Source organism: Chrysemys picta, chromosome 1 (assembly GCF_011386835.1).
Source record: "Chrysemys picta bellii isolate R12L10 chromosome 1, ASM1138683v2, whole genome shotgun sequence".
NCBI lineage: Eukaryota > Metazoa > Chordata > Testudines > Emydidae > Chrysemys > Chrysemys picta.
Window position 1 is genome coordinate 149,952,396 of NC_088791.1, and position 15,303 is coordinate 149,967,698.

General features: G+C 45.7%; 1 protein-coding gene across 7 annotated transcripts in view; it reads right to left on the minus strand.

Annotated features, from left to right (window-relative positions):
- Window positions 1–780: 780 nt before the first annotated feature.
- MAB21L3 (mab-21 like 3) overlaps window positions 781–15,303 on the minus strand; it is a 30,736-nt gene continuing 16,213 nt past the window's right edge. For 5 of the 7 annotated variants that reach the window (XM_065572879.1, XM_042852522.2, XM_065572875.1 and 2 more), the window contains exons 3-8: window positions 13,073–13,213; window positions 10,843–10,914; window positions 7,631–7,922; window positions 4,499–4,680; window positions 3,021–3,215; window positions 781–2,031 (exon numbers count right to left, since the gene is read on the minus strand). In XM_065572879.1, the coding sequence (XP_065428951.1) occupies window positions 1,798–2,031; window positions 3,021–3,215; window positions 4,499–4,680; window positions 7,631–7,922; window positions 10,843–10,914; window positions 13,073–13,213 (1,116 nt within the window). In that variant the 3' untranslated portion in view covers window positions 781–1,797. The remainder of the gene's footprint in view (window positions 2,032–3,020; window positions 3,216–4,498; window positions 4,681–7,630; window positions 7,923–10,842; window positions 10,915–13,072; window positions 13,214–15,303) is intronic. The other 2 variants (XM_065572892.1, XM_065572882.1) reach the window with 1 other exon arrangement.

The window sequence follows — 15,303 nt, forward strand, 5'->3', positions numbered from 1 at the left end:
TCTTAGTAATTGGCTGAACAAGAAGTAGGACTGAGTGGACTTGTAGGCTCTAAAGTTTTACATTGTTTTGTTTCTGAGTGCAGTTATGTAACAAAAAAAAAATCTACATTTGTAAGTTGTGCTTTCACGATAAAGAGACTGCACTACAGTACTTGTATGAGGTGAATTTAAACAAAAGAAATAGTATTTTTCTCTTTTTTACAGTGCAAATATTTGTAATAAAAATAACAAAGTGAGCACTGTAAACTTTATATTCTGTGTTGTAATTTAAATCAATATATTGAAAATGTAGAAAAACATCCAAAAATAGTTAATACATTTCTATGGGTATTCTATTGTTTAACAGTATGATTAAAACTGCAATTAATCACGATTACTTTTTTTAAATCACAATTAATTTTTTTTGAGCTAATCGCGCGAGTTAACTGCGATTAGCCGACAGCCCTAACTATTATCTATATTGTGGTAGGCCTCGCTGCCCCAATCAAGGATCATTGTGTTGGGTGCTGTATACACTCATAAATGAAAAGACAGACCTTGCCCCAAACTGCTTACAATCATAGAATCATAGAATATCAGGGTTGGAAGGGACCTCAGGAGGTCATCTAGTCCAACCCCCTGCTCAAAGCAGGACCAACACCAACTAAATCATCCAAATCACACAAAAAGGTGTAAGGGGCTAGCGCAGCGCTCATGATGATCCCCTGGCCATGATAGTTAAGATAAAGTTTCTTTTTAAATTATGTGAGCGTGTTATAATCCAGCCAGCAATTTATGGTAGTAGAAAATAAAACACTTTATTGTAATTTGAGTCATTTAATGACATTAAACACAACATTCACTTTAGAACTCTTTTTGTTTCTTTTCTCAAAACACTAGCACTTTATTTTTTATATATTATATATAGAAAGCTCTGGAATCCTCTGCAACTAGGAACCTTTGAAAAATTCTCTTTCTGTCTCTAACCGCACCTAAAAATATACAGGTGCTAAAAGGTGAGAGATCAGTTCATCCCCCAGACAGCTGGGCAGAGCCAGATGTGCTAGAGAGCTCTGTCACAGCAAACACCGCCAGGGGGCTGACGGCATGGCACTAGCACGGGTGGCAAAGGCAAACCCGGGGCGCCTGCCCCAAGAAAAACTTGAGAGAAAGACCACGAGGGAAAGGCAAAAAACAGTAACTGAACTATTCAACACTTACCAATTAAACTCTTTACAGTGAAGGCGGGACCCACATTTAATTGTGGAGGGAGATGAGAGAGACTGGCTCTAACAATAACTCCTTGTGATTGTACCGAGGTTTCCATCTGCGTATCTCAATGCACTGTACATTCATTCAGTCTCACAACAATGCTGTCAGGTAGATAGGTATTAATTCCATTTTACAGATGGGCAAGGAGGCAGCATAGAGGAGTCAAGTGATGAACACAAAAGTCTCACAGCGAGTAAGTGGCAGAGTAAGGACTCCTGATTGCTAGTCCCCTGCTCTTACCACTAGACCACTCTGCATTTTGGCCTATGAGTGGTCTGGCTGGTTTTGGGGATCTGGATGGCAATGGCTCCAAGACAGGCAGCTCAAGCTGTAGAAAGCAAATTGCAATGACTGGGCATCAAGCAAACCCTACAGATAGTTTTGTCCTCTCACTGCTCTCAGTTTGACTCTTCTCTTCCATACTGCACGTGTCACACGTCTCATGTTCAAGGTCACAGCATCTACTGAAAGGGCAGGAAGAACAACTACAGACAACAAGAGGGACGAGGGCATAAAACAAGATTGGGACAGCAGGTTCTCCCTGCCTCAGTCCAGGCAGAGCACGGGGTTCTCCAGGAAGATGGCAAGCTTGCCTGCCACTAGGTCCAGGTCGCTGGTGTTGGCATACTTAAGCAGGTTGGTGCCCCTGACAAAGTAATGCTTCAGGAAGTGCTGGCTCACGCACTTGTGCAGCTTCTTCACCATGCGCAGGAAGCCTTCCCGGAAGCAGCGCCAGTCCTTGGTGCGTGGGTACTTCTCACATGTCCAGAACAGCACCATCTACAAGAGGCAGATGGGAGGGGAGGAGGAAGGAGAGATGTTATAAGGATGCTGCCAAAGATTCACACAATTAGCGAAGGTAATTTTACTGCTGATGAAAAGAGCTGGAGTGACTGCCCTGGAGACTGAAGGTAATGGCAACGCAAGCGTCTCCTGTCACTTTACCTCCCCCCTGACACAGAGGAATCATGCTAAGTCAATCCTGGCCCTCCTCTCTAATTACCATGCCAACAAGGATAGCAATGGTGGGTTTTATTATGTGGACACCAGTTCACCAGGGGCTGGTGAGTCAGACCCACCAAATTAATTTCAGAGAGGTCACCAAACAGCCATCCATTGGGAACAATTTTCAGTCACTATTGACCTCAGCGGGATTGGAACCAGTGACCACCACCGGCATTCACTGTATGACCCTGGGCAAGCCACTTCCCCTTTCTGTGCTTGTTTCTTACCTTGGTACCTACCTTGCTACCTCAGAGAGGGTGTTGTGAGCATGACCGGGTAAAAACTTTGAGCTCCTCAGACAGAAGTCTCAGTAGAAATGCAAAGTGGATTAGGTTGTAGCAGGGAAAATAGAGTATAATATGATATTGGTCAAGAAATAGTGGGTGATAATGCAGTTGAAAACTGTATTGTAATGCATATGTGGACTTAAGGTTACATGGGCAGCCTTAACTCTGAGACTGCCTGACTTTTGTGTGTTTACCTGTAACCGTGCAACCAGTGTTCTTTTAACATAATCTTTTTGTATGGAATGTAGATAAACAACAATTCTCACACCATGTAAGGAAAAGAGTAATGTGGTGAGGGTCGTTACCTTCGGTGTTAGCTAGGGGGCGCTATACAATTATTGTATTACAATTGTTGCTACAGGCGTCCCACAGCAAAGACTCTGTTTGGATGCTGCTCTCTCCTGACAATTGTATATTCCCCCACCCCACCCTAAACTCCTCTCTGCTGACCTCACCACTCTTGCCTGCTATACACACCTGTAGGTGATAGGTCGTCAGGATTGGCTTATTTCCTGTACACCAGACATCCTCCTTCATTTGTCTCATGACTCGGAAGCACTTCATGCGGCAGCCACCGTCCTCGTCAAGGCCCTCTATCAGCATGCGCTCAGCTCGGGAGAAGCCCAGCTGCCAGTGGTAATTGGAGCGGGCCAGGAGATTAAAGCCAAATGACTGCAGAAGAACGGGGGAGAAGTTACAGAGGGGGAGATTCAAACTTAGCTTCAGAGCAGCATGAAGGGAGGATAAGGGAAGGATCCACTGCACCTGCCTGTTACCACTTGAGATCTGGTTGTACATTATGGACTGAGTTACAAGGGACAGTAAGTTTGGGTTTCCTAATTCCCAGTGAACGTCTGTCCACATCAAACCAGGCCAGTTCCTCACGTGGATATTACTCACCCCAGAGAGACCCAGTGCCAAAGGAGAAGGGGGAGCTGTAAGCAGTGCTGCACTGGCAGAACTGTCTGGGTATGTGGTAATGGCACAGCAGGGCCCACTGCAGGTCAGGATGAAAAGGCAATTGACTTACATGGGAAATCCCTGGACTAGAACAGCAGGAGGAGGCTCACTACATCAGGACCGAGGTGGCCCGAGCTCTGCCAGTGGTGTAAGACAGGACTCACCATGTACAGGGCAGGACAAGACTGAGGAGCATGTGCAGAGAGGGGTGTGTGTGTGACAGTAAGAGGCAGAGTGATAAGACCAGAACTACAAGGATGGTGCTGGTCAGGATTGAGTGGCATTGGCAGAGCTGGGGGAGAGGCGTGGGGAGTCTTGCACAACATCTGTCTATACTGTTCCAAACATTATCAAACCTGCACAGGATTCACAAACACTAATATTAAGAAAACTAGTACACTTCTAAGCATTTCTAAGTATTCAGATATTTTTACTAAAGAAAGTAGCCCTTCTGGGCATTTAAGAAGCATGACTCTTTCTCAAGCTCTTTCTAGGTCTGATTTCAGGTCAGGAAGATCATTTTAGACGGATACAGAACAGGGCGATCTGAAACCTTAAGACTGACCCACCGAGAAAGAGAATGATGCCACTAATTGGAAATCCAGTACTGGTTGCTTGGCACTCATCCTCCTCTGGGGAGCATTAGCTGCAGACTATGGAAGTCAGAGTTCTCGGTGCCTGATGGAAAATGGTGTCTCATCCGCCCCATAAAGGGCCTAGTTCTCCCCTGTCTTTCACCTTGTGTCATTATTTACATCTGTGCTAAATGAGTAACAAGTGGGTAGAAAATGCTGCTGTTCTGATTTGGGTCAAGCCACCCTGACAAGGTTGTGCCTCAACCTTTGTGCTGCTCAGAACCATTTAATGACGATATCTTCTGAGAGTTCCAGCAGGTTTCCCAGCTCCCAGTTGTGAGAGGTTTTCGACAACATGGTAAGACCTTTCACAGCGTCACTTGCCCTTTAAGTCCCCCTCGTGTACCCCCGGCTTTGTACCTTGATGCACTGCACTTTCTCCTGGGAAGGCCAGCGTTTGAAGCAGCGGGGCCACCGGGCTTTCTCAGGCCAGCAGGTTGGGATTTCCACAGTAGGGACCAGCTCCACCTCTACCTGGGAGTCTGGTGTCTCCACAGCAACTCGAACCACCGAGCTGAAACTCTCCAGAATGCTGACTTTACCTGGGAAGGAACAACGAGAGGAGATGATAAAGACAGGTCTGACCTTCTGCACAGGCCAAGCAAGAGGCCGTTCGGGGCTTTGTATCCCTTGTGAACCCTGCCGCTCAGGGGCCTGCTTCAACTCTCACTTTCCAACAATGGGACCAAAGAAAACAACTCACCACCTGGATCCCCCTGGGGCACCAGGAGAAGAGGAGGAAGAGACAGCAACTCAACATCTTGTTTCCCCCCTCAACCTCGACCCTTTGTGTGGGGCCAAGCAACTCATAAGACCAGCCCAAGATAAAGAGGAGCAGAATTGCTGCAACCTAAACATCTCCAACAACCCACTGACACAAGAGGAGGCAAGGGAGCTCAGTGAGTCTGAGTAGGAAAGGGTCTCAATTGAAACCTCAGCTTCAAAGACCCTCTCATCTTTAGGGGAAGTTCACATCCATGAACTCTGCTGTGAGGCTTTTCTCTGCCCCTAGTGGTTATTAAGGATATTGTGTGAGTTAGGCATACTCTGGTCTGGCTGGGAACTTACATGGAAGCCAACTCCAGTGGACAGTCTGAGCAGTCTGAAGTGACAATGGCAAACTGAGGCACTGCAAAGCCTCCAAATCTGCTACTGCGCGGCAAAGAGGCAACAGTGAAATCAGGGAAGTGTTTAGGTAACTTAAGCTGTCTTTGGCAGAGTTTGTTCTATTTGAAAACAGTTAATCACACTGTCCTACTTCAGTCCATCTCTTCTCCCATCTGTTGTGTTCCAGAGGAGTCAGCACCATATGCCCAGACATCTTTGATGAACCAACAGTTTGGGAGCTGTTGCTTTAAAGAATGTTAGGTTTTCACCCTGACACGTTGCCTTCCACATAAGTAAAATATCTGAGGCAAGAAAACAAAACATTTGACTTTTCTGCCAAGCCATAGCATCTGCTTGGTGGTGGGATTTTTTTTCTTTACTCCATCCCCCTCAATAGTAATAAATATTTGCTATAGGAATGAGTTGCTAAATGAATTGGTTGAACACTGAGTTTGATTTTAACAGGTCTCTCCAAAATCCAGAGTTACATCTGGGTAGGGAAAGTTGCATCCATGCGTTTGCAATGCTGGGATGCAGCGTCATCCCACCGAAAGGTAAAGTTGTCCTTAGAAGAGAGGCAACATGGTCTGAGGTCAGCCTTGACCAAGATACAACCAATGTGCCTCAGTTTCCCCAGCTAAAGAATGGAGATAATAATAATACTTACTCACACCAGAGCGTGTGGGTTTAATAAGTTTAAGCCAGTAAAGTGCTTCAAAGAGGACAATTGCTAAGTATGGTTATTATTATTAAGGTGGCCTCCCATAAGCTAGCAGTTAGAGGTGACTGCAGCCACAGCTCTAAAGGAGTGTTTAAAACACAGCTCAAAGCACATCACATCTGCCATCAATTCTTCAGTTTCTTTTGTATGGAAGGCTGGGACGTAAACACATATTTTGGAGCTGCCTATGAGAGGTAGCAGCAGTTCTGCTGCAAGTGACTCCCGGTGACATTACCTCGAAGCAGGATGGGATGGGAGCAGCCTGGGCATAGCCGGTATTGGTCTAAAGTCTGAATAAAGAGAACAAAGGGTTTTGCTCGAAGGAGAAGCTCTGCCAGGCAGCCGCTTAATGCCACAAGCTGCAAAGCTATGAAACCCTCGGGCTTCTCTAGAGGACTGTTCACCTCCAAGCAGTGGTGCCTGCAGCCGAAGGCACATTACACACGGTGCATGCCATTGGCAGGGGCGGCAAGGCGTCAGCATCAGACCCTTCCCACAACAGTGGTGGGGAGGAACAGTGCTGGTTGCCCCACTGTCCACTCAGGTTGGACCCCGCCGTCCCTGCATCATGATGGGAGGGCAGCAGGGCCAAAACTGAGTGAGCGGCATTGCAACATGGTATACGGGGGTTGCAGCACCACTCAGGTTTGGCCCCACAACCTCCTGCATCCAAACCTGAGTGGCGCTGCAACCCCCCATGCACCAGGTCGCAATGCCGCTCACTCAATTTTGGCCCTGCCACACTCTCACCCCCGCCATAATTGAGCGGTCATGGGGCCAAACCTGAAGGGGCAGCGCGGCAGCCAGCACTGCTTCTGCTCACCACTACCACGGGGCTGGCTCCTGCACCAGGCTCCCTACCCAGCCTCACCCCACAACAGCCCATGTCCCCTTTGCTCTGCCCACAGGACACACTCAGCGACAGCCTCAAGAGTTGCGGCGAGTGCCCCCATGGGAGAGCTGGCTGGGAGAGGGCATCGGGGAGCCCTGGGGCGTACCATGTCAAAAGTACCTGGGGGTGCCCCTGCCTCCCAGTACCATTCCCAATCCTCTCCCCATTCACTGTCCTAACCTTCATCCACATCATCACAGGGTGTCTTTCTGGTTGGTCTAGGCCCAGAAAGGAATGGACTTAAACACCAGCTGGCCATGGACACAGGTTTCAACCTCAACTGCCTTAATTTAAAGACATTTGTAGGCAAGAGGGACCAGCGCTTCCCCTCTGCAGAGGGCACAAGGACACCCCATGGAAGCTCTGTAGCTTGGGTTGGAGAAGCCTAGAAGGCCTATAGGACCCACATAGTTTCTGGCCCAGCAGAAAAGCAGATTATTTTCTGAAAATGTAGGCAAAAGAAAATGTTAGTTGATTTTTTGGGGTGGTGCTGAGGGAGGATGGGGTCGAAATTCATAACAGAAAATCCGAACATCCCTGAGCACTGAGAGCTTGTAATCTGAACCTGGGTCGAGAGGTCTTACTTGTGAAAATGGAAGTCATCTTCATCATGGGCCAGTGTCTCCTCAGCTGTGGGGTGTGTGAGCCAATCTCTGTTCACAAGGAATGAAGCAAGTGGCCAAACACCCACTATGGGTAGTGATCACAGTCCCCTGTCAGAGGACTGCACTTGAGAGGCGGATTCCCTTCACACCTTTCCCGCTCAACTCACTGGAGAGGTTACAGGAGGTAATTGACTTCTCCATCAACTCCCTGAAGATGGCAAGGACCTTGGCTGGAACGAGATCACCTTCGATGTTCACCTCTGTCTCATGCCACTGCTGCAGGCTCTTTGAGAACTGCTCCACCTCCAGCCACTGCTGCAGCTCCTCTGGGTCCCGTACTGGGGAAAGGAGCTTTGCCCCATGCACGGTGTAATACCGCCAGTGCCGTACCTGGTGCTCCCGGTACCCTGTCAGGCCGCGCAGTGGGACTGTGATGAGGAAGTGGCTGGGTGCTAAGACCTAGAAGAGTTCAGAGAGATTGAGAGAGGAAATGAGGGCAGATTTACAACCTGGATGCGAGGAACATGGTCACAACAGGTAGAATCACTGGGGCTTCTGAGCAAAAGGGAAAGTCACGCTGGAATGGAAACAGCTAAGTGCAGATAGGTCCCACTCCGAGCCGATCTGGCTAGGACACGGTCTTAGAATAAGGCTGGAGGCTAGAATGTGTCAGCCATGTGCTATTTAGGTTCACAAAATGAGAAAACTATCATTAGAAGGAAGCTGAAGTGACCATCATGGGCAATGCTACCAACGTCAAATCGGAACACCGTTGGCTGATTTGTTACCTCTCCCTCCACCTTCCCCTCCTTGGATCCATAATCTTCCACGGTTAGATCTGCAATTGCAAAAGATGCAGTTACAGAGAGAGATGCTAGGATGGAAGGCAAGATATGTGTAAATTATTGCCTGAGTATTATTTCTAGAGATTGGCCTAGAGATTGTTAGTAGTAATAATAATGTCAATGCTCACTTCTCTAGCCCCTTTCACCCAAGAATCCCAAAGTCCCTTAAAGACATTAGTAAAATAAGCCTTTTACAGACTGATTTGTGGATAGGGACAATATTTCCCTATCTCACAGATGGGGAAGCTGAAACAGAGAAAAGTGAAGTGACTTTCCCAAGGCCACACAGTGAGTCAGTGGTAGAACCAGGAAGCGAATCCAGTAGTCTGGTCACCTATGTCACACGGAATTGTTTCTGCTCTTTGATTGGGTGACAAACTTTTAAAACATGAGTGTAATAAACAAGTTGATAAATAACAAATAGCCACTAGTCTTGCTTGCATATCAATATGGTCTTCATATGAAGAACAACCATTCTCCTATAAAAAGCTCTTTGTGAATAGTGAATTAGCAGGGGAATGAACAAAGTCAAACCTATTAGCTACTCAGAATTTGAACAAATGTTTCCTAACTGTTTTTGGAGTATTGAACCATCTCGGCTCTCTCGGTCCAAACAATGTGGCTAAAACATCCAGACGTTTAACAATCTGAACTCTGAAGCTTTTCAGCTTTGCTTATCACTAATCATAACTCACCCTGACATTATTAGGGGAAAACCTACTAGAGAAACAGAATCTAAACTGACAGCAATTGCTGGAAGGTGGTTACCCCAAGGTAAACAAAACACTCCGCCATTCTCCAATAATGGTCCAAAGCACTGTAGTAACACTATTGGTAGCTCCACTGACTTAGGATATTGCTGCTGAACACGGTAGGATTTTTTAAAACAAAGCCTACCAGCAGGAAGCATAGAAATTGCAAATGCAGTTGCGGAAACCTTTGTTTAGTCAAATCCAGTTCCCCGTTTATATAAGGACAGGAGGAGGAAAGAGGACAGTCACCACAGGAAATTTCAGAACAAAATGGACCCCACAAGAAATATTTTTGTTTCTGGGTGTTGAGAAATAAGCAAAGCCAATCTAGAAATTTACATGCAACGTTCCATAAGAACAGAATACAGCAGCTTTCATGGAATGACTGGCTTATTTTACAATGCATTTCCTTAATCACATCTGCACAGAAAAAAATCATGCAGGACAAAATCAATTTCCCCCCAGCCGTTTTCCATTCTATGATGTCTACTTTTACCTGCTCACCCGGATTGTAATGGAATTGTTCTGATGCACCTGGGAACCACAAATGCTCCCCTCCTAGTGAATTACCAGTGATCCACAGGCTAAGAAACACTGGTCCAGTGATCCGAGCCAAGGACAAAGGTCCCAGATCCTAATGTGAACTCAGCCACTGCTTAAGCCTTGCTCAATCAGACTGAGATTCCCCCGTCACTTCAAATTACTCTTAAAGTGTTGTAAGGCCTCTCTCTCTCTCATGATGAAGGATTTTCCTGCAGTGTATTTCAATGAGATATTTTAAAATCTCACTTCTTCAAGCTGTCCTGGCTTGGGAGAGAATCTGTGTGTGCATGGCCTCTGGGCAAGGCTGCTTTGTGCCACATGATCACTCCTGCCTCAAAAATCAGACTAAAAATAACAGCAGGGCCTCAGTGAATGACACATCATTGAATCTGTGCTGGCTAACGTCATACATCAATCTCACTTTTCAGAAGGCTGGCGATGGGGTGAGCAAGCCCCAGTGTATTGAACAACCGCGTTGCCATTCCCAAACTTTCAAAAATTATGAGTCGAGCCATAAGAGATCATGAGATTTAAACAATCTGGGGGGTTCTTTATATTTGCCTTCTGGTTTCTGAGCCCCGGGGGCTGCACTCAAGTCATTATTTCAAGCTTTGCTCTAACCATGAGCGCTAGAAATGTACTTTTTTGTTTTTCAAATGAAATCTGAGAGGCTCATGGAATCACAAGACTCCTGCAGATGGGGCTTTAGCAGAAAACACCAAATATCAAAAGGCTCCAGACAGAATCGTGAGAGTTAGCAATAATGGAATAGGTGCATTCACATTTCAGCCCATTGGCTGAATAGGACTCACACCCATCTTTGTCTTTCATATGGACATTCTGTGCAGCCTGTACGTACTACAAGCCCCAGCATGCCATGTGCCACTTTTATCTGAGCAAAGCCACTGGGAGCAAACTAGAGCAATCTATGCTGGCACCTGTAGTCTGTGGCCCATTCCTCTGTATTAAAAATAGTTGCTAAAGTTAGGCAAATTAGATGCAGCCCAGCCCTTGGGCTCCTGGCAAAATGCAAAGCATTCCTTAGGGTATAGCAAGAAGGAAGTAGTAAGTTAGAAACAAGGGTCCTGTGCTCCGAGTTCCCTTGCAAGGAGGCTGGGAAGGTCAGAGGGGAGATTGGCTATGCGGGTGAGGGATCTCATATCTGGAGAAGAGGGATGGATGAGGATGAAGCAGGCATGGGTGCAACCGTTTGGAGGAGTCGGTGTGAGGTATTTGTACCTGGACAGATGGGTGGAATGGGCGTTTCCCCCGAAGCAGAGCGGACCACTTGGCCAGTAAAGCTGGCTGATCCTGAGAGAAGCAGAGAGGAAAATAAGAAGTATACAGAACATGGAGAGAAAGCACGTGCCATACAGTTAGTTCTTGCAGCATTTTGGAGTTTCCGCCGAGCCTAATAATAAAGAAAAGGTTGCCCAGCTATTGTCCACAGAGATAATACACTGGTGGGAAGTACCACGCTGACAGCTCTGGAGAGGGAGCTAAGCTGCCCAATTCTGCCTCACCAACGCCCCTCAAGCTGTCCCACGTGCCCCGGATTGACCACCCCGACTTTTCAGTTCCAAGTTTAAGTTCATGTATACTAAAAATAGTTATTAAAATAAAAAAGGTCAAAATCAAAACAAATCTTATATTTTATCAAAACAAAATGTTTCAGTTGACCTAAACTGATTTTATTCCCCCAGATTTTTAGTTTGTGAACATTTTCAAAACGTTGACTTTTTGTCCTGATTCAGGATGGGAAATCTGAAAAAAATCTTCCCAAGACAGGAAAACAATTTCTTGTCCAGCTCTATTTCTGGAAGAACACAGTTAGGAATGCTTAAAGTACAACATGGATGTCTGGATCTTCCCAACAATTGGGATCACACCATATTAAATGATTCCTGTTCCCAAAAGCAACACCCCAAAAGTTCTCCTGAAAGGAACATAAGAACGGCCATACTAGGTCAGGCCAATGGTCCATTTGATCTAGTCCAATATCCTGTCTGCCAGCAGTGGAAGGTGCTTCAAAGGGAATGAACAGAACAGGCAGTCACTGAGTGATCCATCCCATTGTCCACTCCCAGTATCAAACACTGACTGGCATGTGCTCTGATGTCTTTTCAACCACATTACTCTCCCAGGGGCAGTCACAGCAATAACTTTATGGGCTTTGTTTTGGAAGCAGGAGTAGCTAGTGCCTTGAGATAACTGTCATCTCTTATAAATGCATCTTTTACAACTCCATTCCTACATAATATAGTTAACAAACAGTTACATCCCCCCCCCGCCCCTCCCCTCTCAACTTGACTATAACATGCAGATTTTTAGCACTGGATTTAGTTAAATATGGATAATACACTGGCCACTTTATAGATAGTTAAGTTTTCAGGGTCTCACTTGGGCAGAGATTGGTCAGATCAAGTTTACCTATAGTAATTCCTGATTACTCCCCCCAAAACAGATTATCTTGCTTTTTTTGCAGGCTTCAGCAGCCATTCCATCTTGGACTGGGATCTTGCCACATCTTGCATGTTAAGCGGGATTCAGCTAGGTCAGTTTGGGGGACCAGCTGAATGATGCACCAAGTGGTGTTTGTGGTTCAGAATGGGGCACTCTTCTCTGTGGATCAATACTGTTACCATGGAGTACTGTGCTGCTGGAGATGCCATATTTCAAAAATGGCCTAAGAATGACTAAGACTGCGTGCCCCAGAGCATAGCCAAATTCCAACTCAGGTAATAATGTTCTGCCTCCCCAAATACCCATTGAAGCTTCAATCACATACACTAATTTTTTTCCACTTTCTGCCCCAAACTATTGCAAAGATTGCTCTGTGCTTTTACTCAGTTGCTTTGTTCCACCCTAGAAGTGGCTGCATTTCAGTAATGGAGTCTATAATGCATAACTATAGTAACATAATGCTCTTCAGATGAAAAGGTCTGTTCAAATTTATTATTATTCTTTCATTATTAAACTGATTTATTTCTGACTTAAAGAGCCACATGAAATAACCAGTCTTCACACTGGCAGAGTTGAGAGTGAACATTATTATTTTGGTGGGTATCTGACACTCTAATCCAGGGGGAAGTTTCACTTTTCCCACCATCCAATTTACATCCTCATGATGAAAATGGAAAAATTCCAGCTTATGAGTAAAATCTCTGAGACCTCCCCTGGTGACAGAAGTCCTTTGGTTAACCATGTTACACATGGCAGCAGTAGCAAGGCAAACTACCCAACTCCTTAATCTTGCCTTGCCAAATCCTCCTGTAGCAGGAACAAGGGAATTCAGTTTCCACAGTCCCTTCAGACCGTGGCTTCTCTGCTGAGACTGCCAGTAAAGATGACAATGTGCCAACTATGGTATTGGTTTGTGATATGGATACTTGCCCACTATGAACAGGGGTGAACCACCAACTCATTGCATGCAGCTCACCAGACGGTACACTAAACCTTTTGCCCTTACCCTAAAATTCTCGTTGTGCACACCAGAGTTAGAGATGGCCTGAAATCGCGTGTCCCTGTAGCTGATTTCTGCGGTCAGCTGTTGGATGATCTTCTGCACCTCATCCACTGTCTTAGACACCAGGTGGTGTCGCCGTTCCACCTGTAGACATCAAGCAAGTAACTTTACATCATGACTAACTGCAAACAATCTATCTCCAGCCAAGAGATCACCTGAACCTGGGGCATCTTGAAATGTGTGTGCGTACAGAACTCTGGGCAATAAAAGTTTAGAGTTCTCCTCTTGATAATTGCCAGCTTACTCCATCTGGTGAGAATGGAGTTCTGGCTGGAGGGTCTAAAGTAGATGAGGCCACTCAGCAATGTATTACAGTATGGAAGTGTAGGTAGAGAATTCATTATCTTGGAATTTCTCCATTCTTTGGCCGATTTTGGTTTTGGCCTAAGACTACCTAGCTTTTCCTTTGCATAGGCTAGCCAGTCACTGATCCAGGAACTGCAGTCTCCTAGAGCTTGTGTGGCTGAGGTATTCTCTGCTGGGTCAAGCCCACTGATGCTATGACAGAAAACACTGACTCAAATTCATTCCTGGCGTAGGCTGACACAACTCAACTGACTGGTCTGAACTTGGCTCAGTGGCCTTGCATGTGTGAAGCATAGGAGCAATTCCATTTCTAAAGGGTGCTGAAGTTCCTCCTCTGTGCTGATCTCAGCGGTAACCACAAGCTCTCACAGGAAGTTTGTGCCTTGCTGTACTCTCCCTCCAGTCAAGCAGTATCAGCCAAAATATTGTTTATCACACGTTTCAGTGGAATGGAGGAGGTGGACGGGAAAACCAGATAAATAAGAACCAACATGAATCGTCCCACACCAGCACAAGAGCCAGGGTCATACAGGGATGATACAAGATACAGGCCAGAGTCAATTATTCAGGGTTTAACAGAAGGAATATACAAGACCATGCCTAGTGAAGGACACTGGCATATTCCACATATGATCCTCACACATTTGTCAATATGGGATGCAGGCTTAGCCTTACCAAACCGTTCTGAGGCTAGTTCATTGCTATTAGTAAGTAAGTTAACTGACATATGTCTAATTACTCCTCTATCTAGGGATCATTATGCAGGATGATGAGTGAGGACTGTTCACTGTGCTTCCCTTCATCCTGGTGCCTGATCTTATATGAGGAGGATAGAGGCAGTGAAGAACACACCCAGCAGAAACTCAACAGCCAGCGTTAGCAGAACTAATTGGGAGAAAATGAAACCAACTAGAACCTGCAGCCAAAATCCCAACCAAACGATTTGCAGATTTGAAATCACAACATTTTGTAATAACAGCACTGAGGCTCAGCGAGGGGAAGTGACACACAGTAAATCTCTGACAGAAACAAGAATAAAAGCCAGGTCTACTCTCCCAGTCACCTCCTCTGACCTCTACACCTTAGTCGCCACTGATTCACTCTTCATTAGAGTACTGTGTGTCTGAAAACTCACCAATGGTTATTACTATATCTAGTAATAGATGAACCTCGGGCCCCAGAAACAGGATGGAGGTCTTGGGAGAAGCAGCTTTCCCATGTGATCTCTGATGTTTGCCACTTCCCGTCACAGTTATAAACACTGTGCCGAACAGCCTCTTTCGCCATATACTGGTGTTTCCCTTTCCAGATCCCAGCTTTGGGAGTGTCAAAGCAAATGTTAAAAACTGAACACCAATGTATTAATATTTTGGATATCAAAAACGGGTTTGGTTTGGGATCTGGAACCGAGTTGGGGTTGGGTCGAATTCATCCCTCCATCTCCATCCAATACATATTTGGATTTTTTCTTTGCTACAAGAATGGGTTAACAACACTGATTCAGAAAAAAGGCAGGGAGTAGCTTGCAGGCAGGCTGGTGGCTGGCTGCTGCCCTGCCTCCCTTGGGAGGAAGATCAATGACCGAGGAGTGGAGAGAAGAATCCATACATTTAATAGACCCAGTTGTAAAAAAACGTTTAAGTTAACATGCATAAATTATTACATGGTATCTGTGCTGGTTCATTATATGATTATAAGTTTTAACAAACAGGCTGTGAGGTGACAGGATTTAATACATAATAATAATGATTAATAACTGGAACCTTGTCTCTCTCACTTAGGAAAGAAATCGCTCTCTGAGGGATGAAAAGCTTCTGGTGGAACCTAAAATTCTGGTGGCTCTGGGCCCCATTTAAATGCTACCTCTG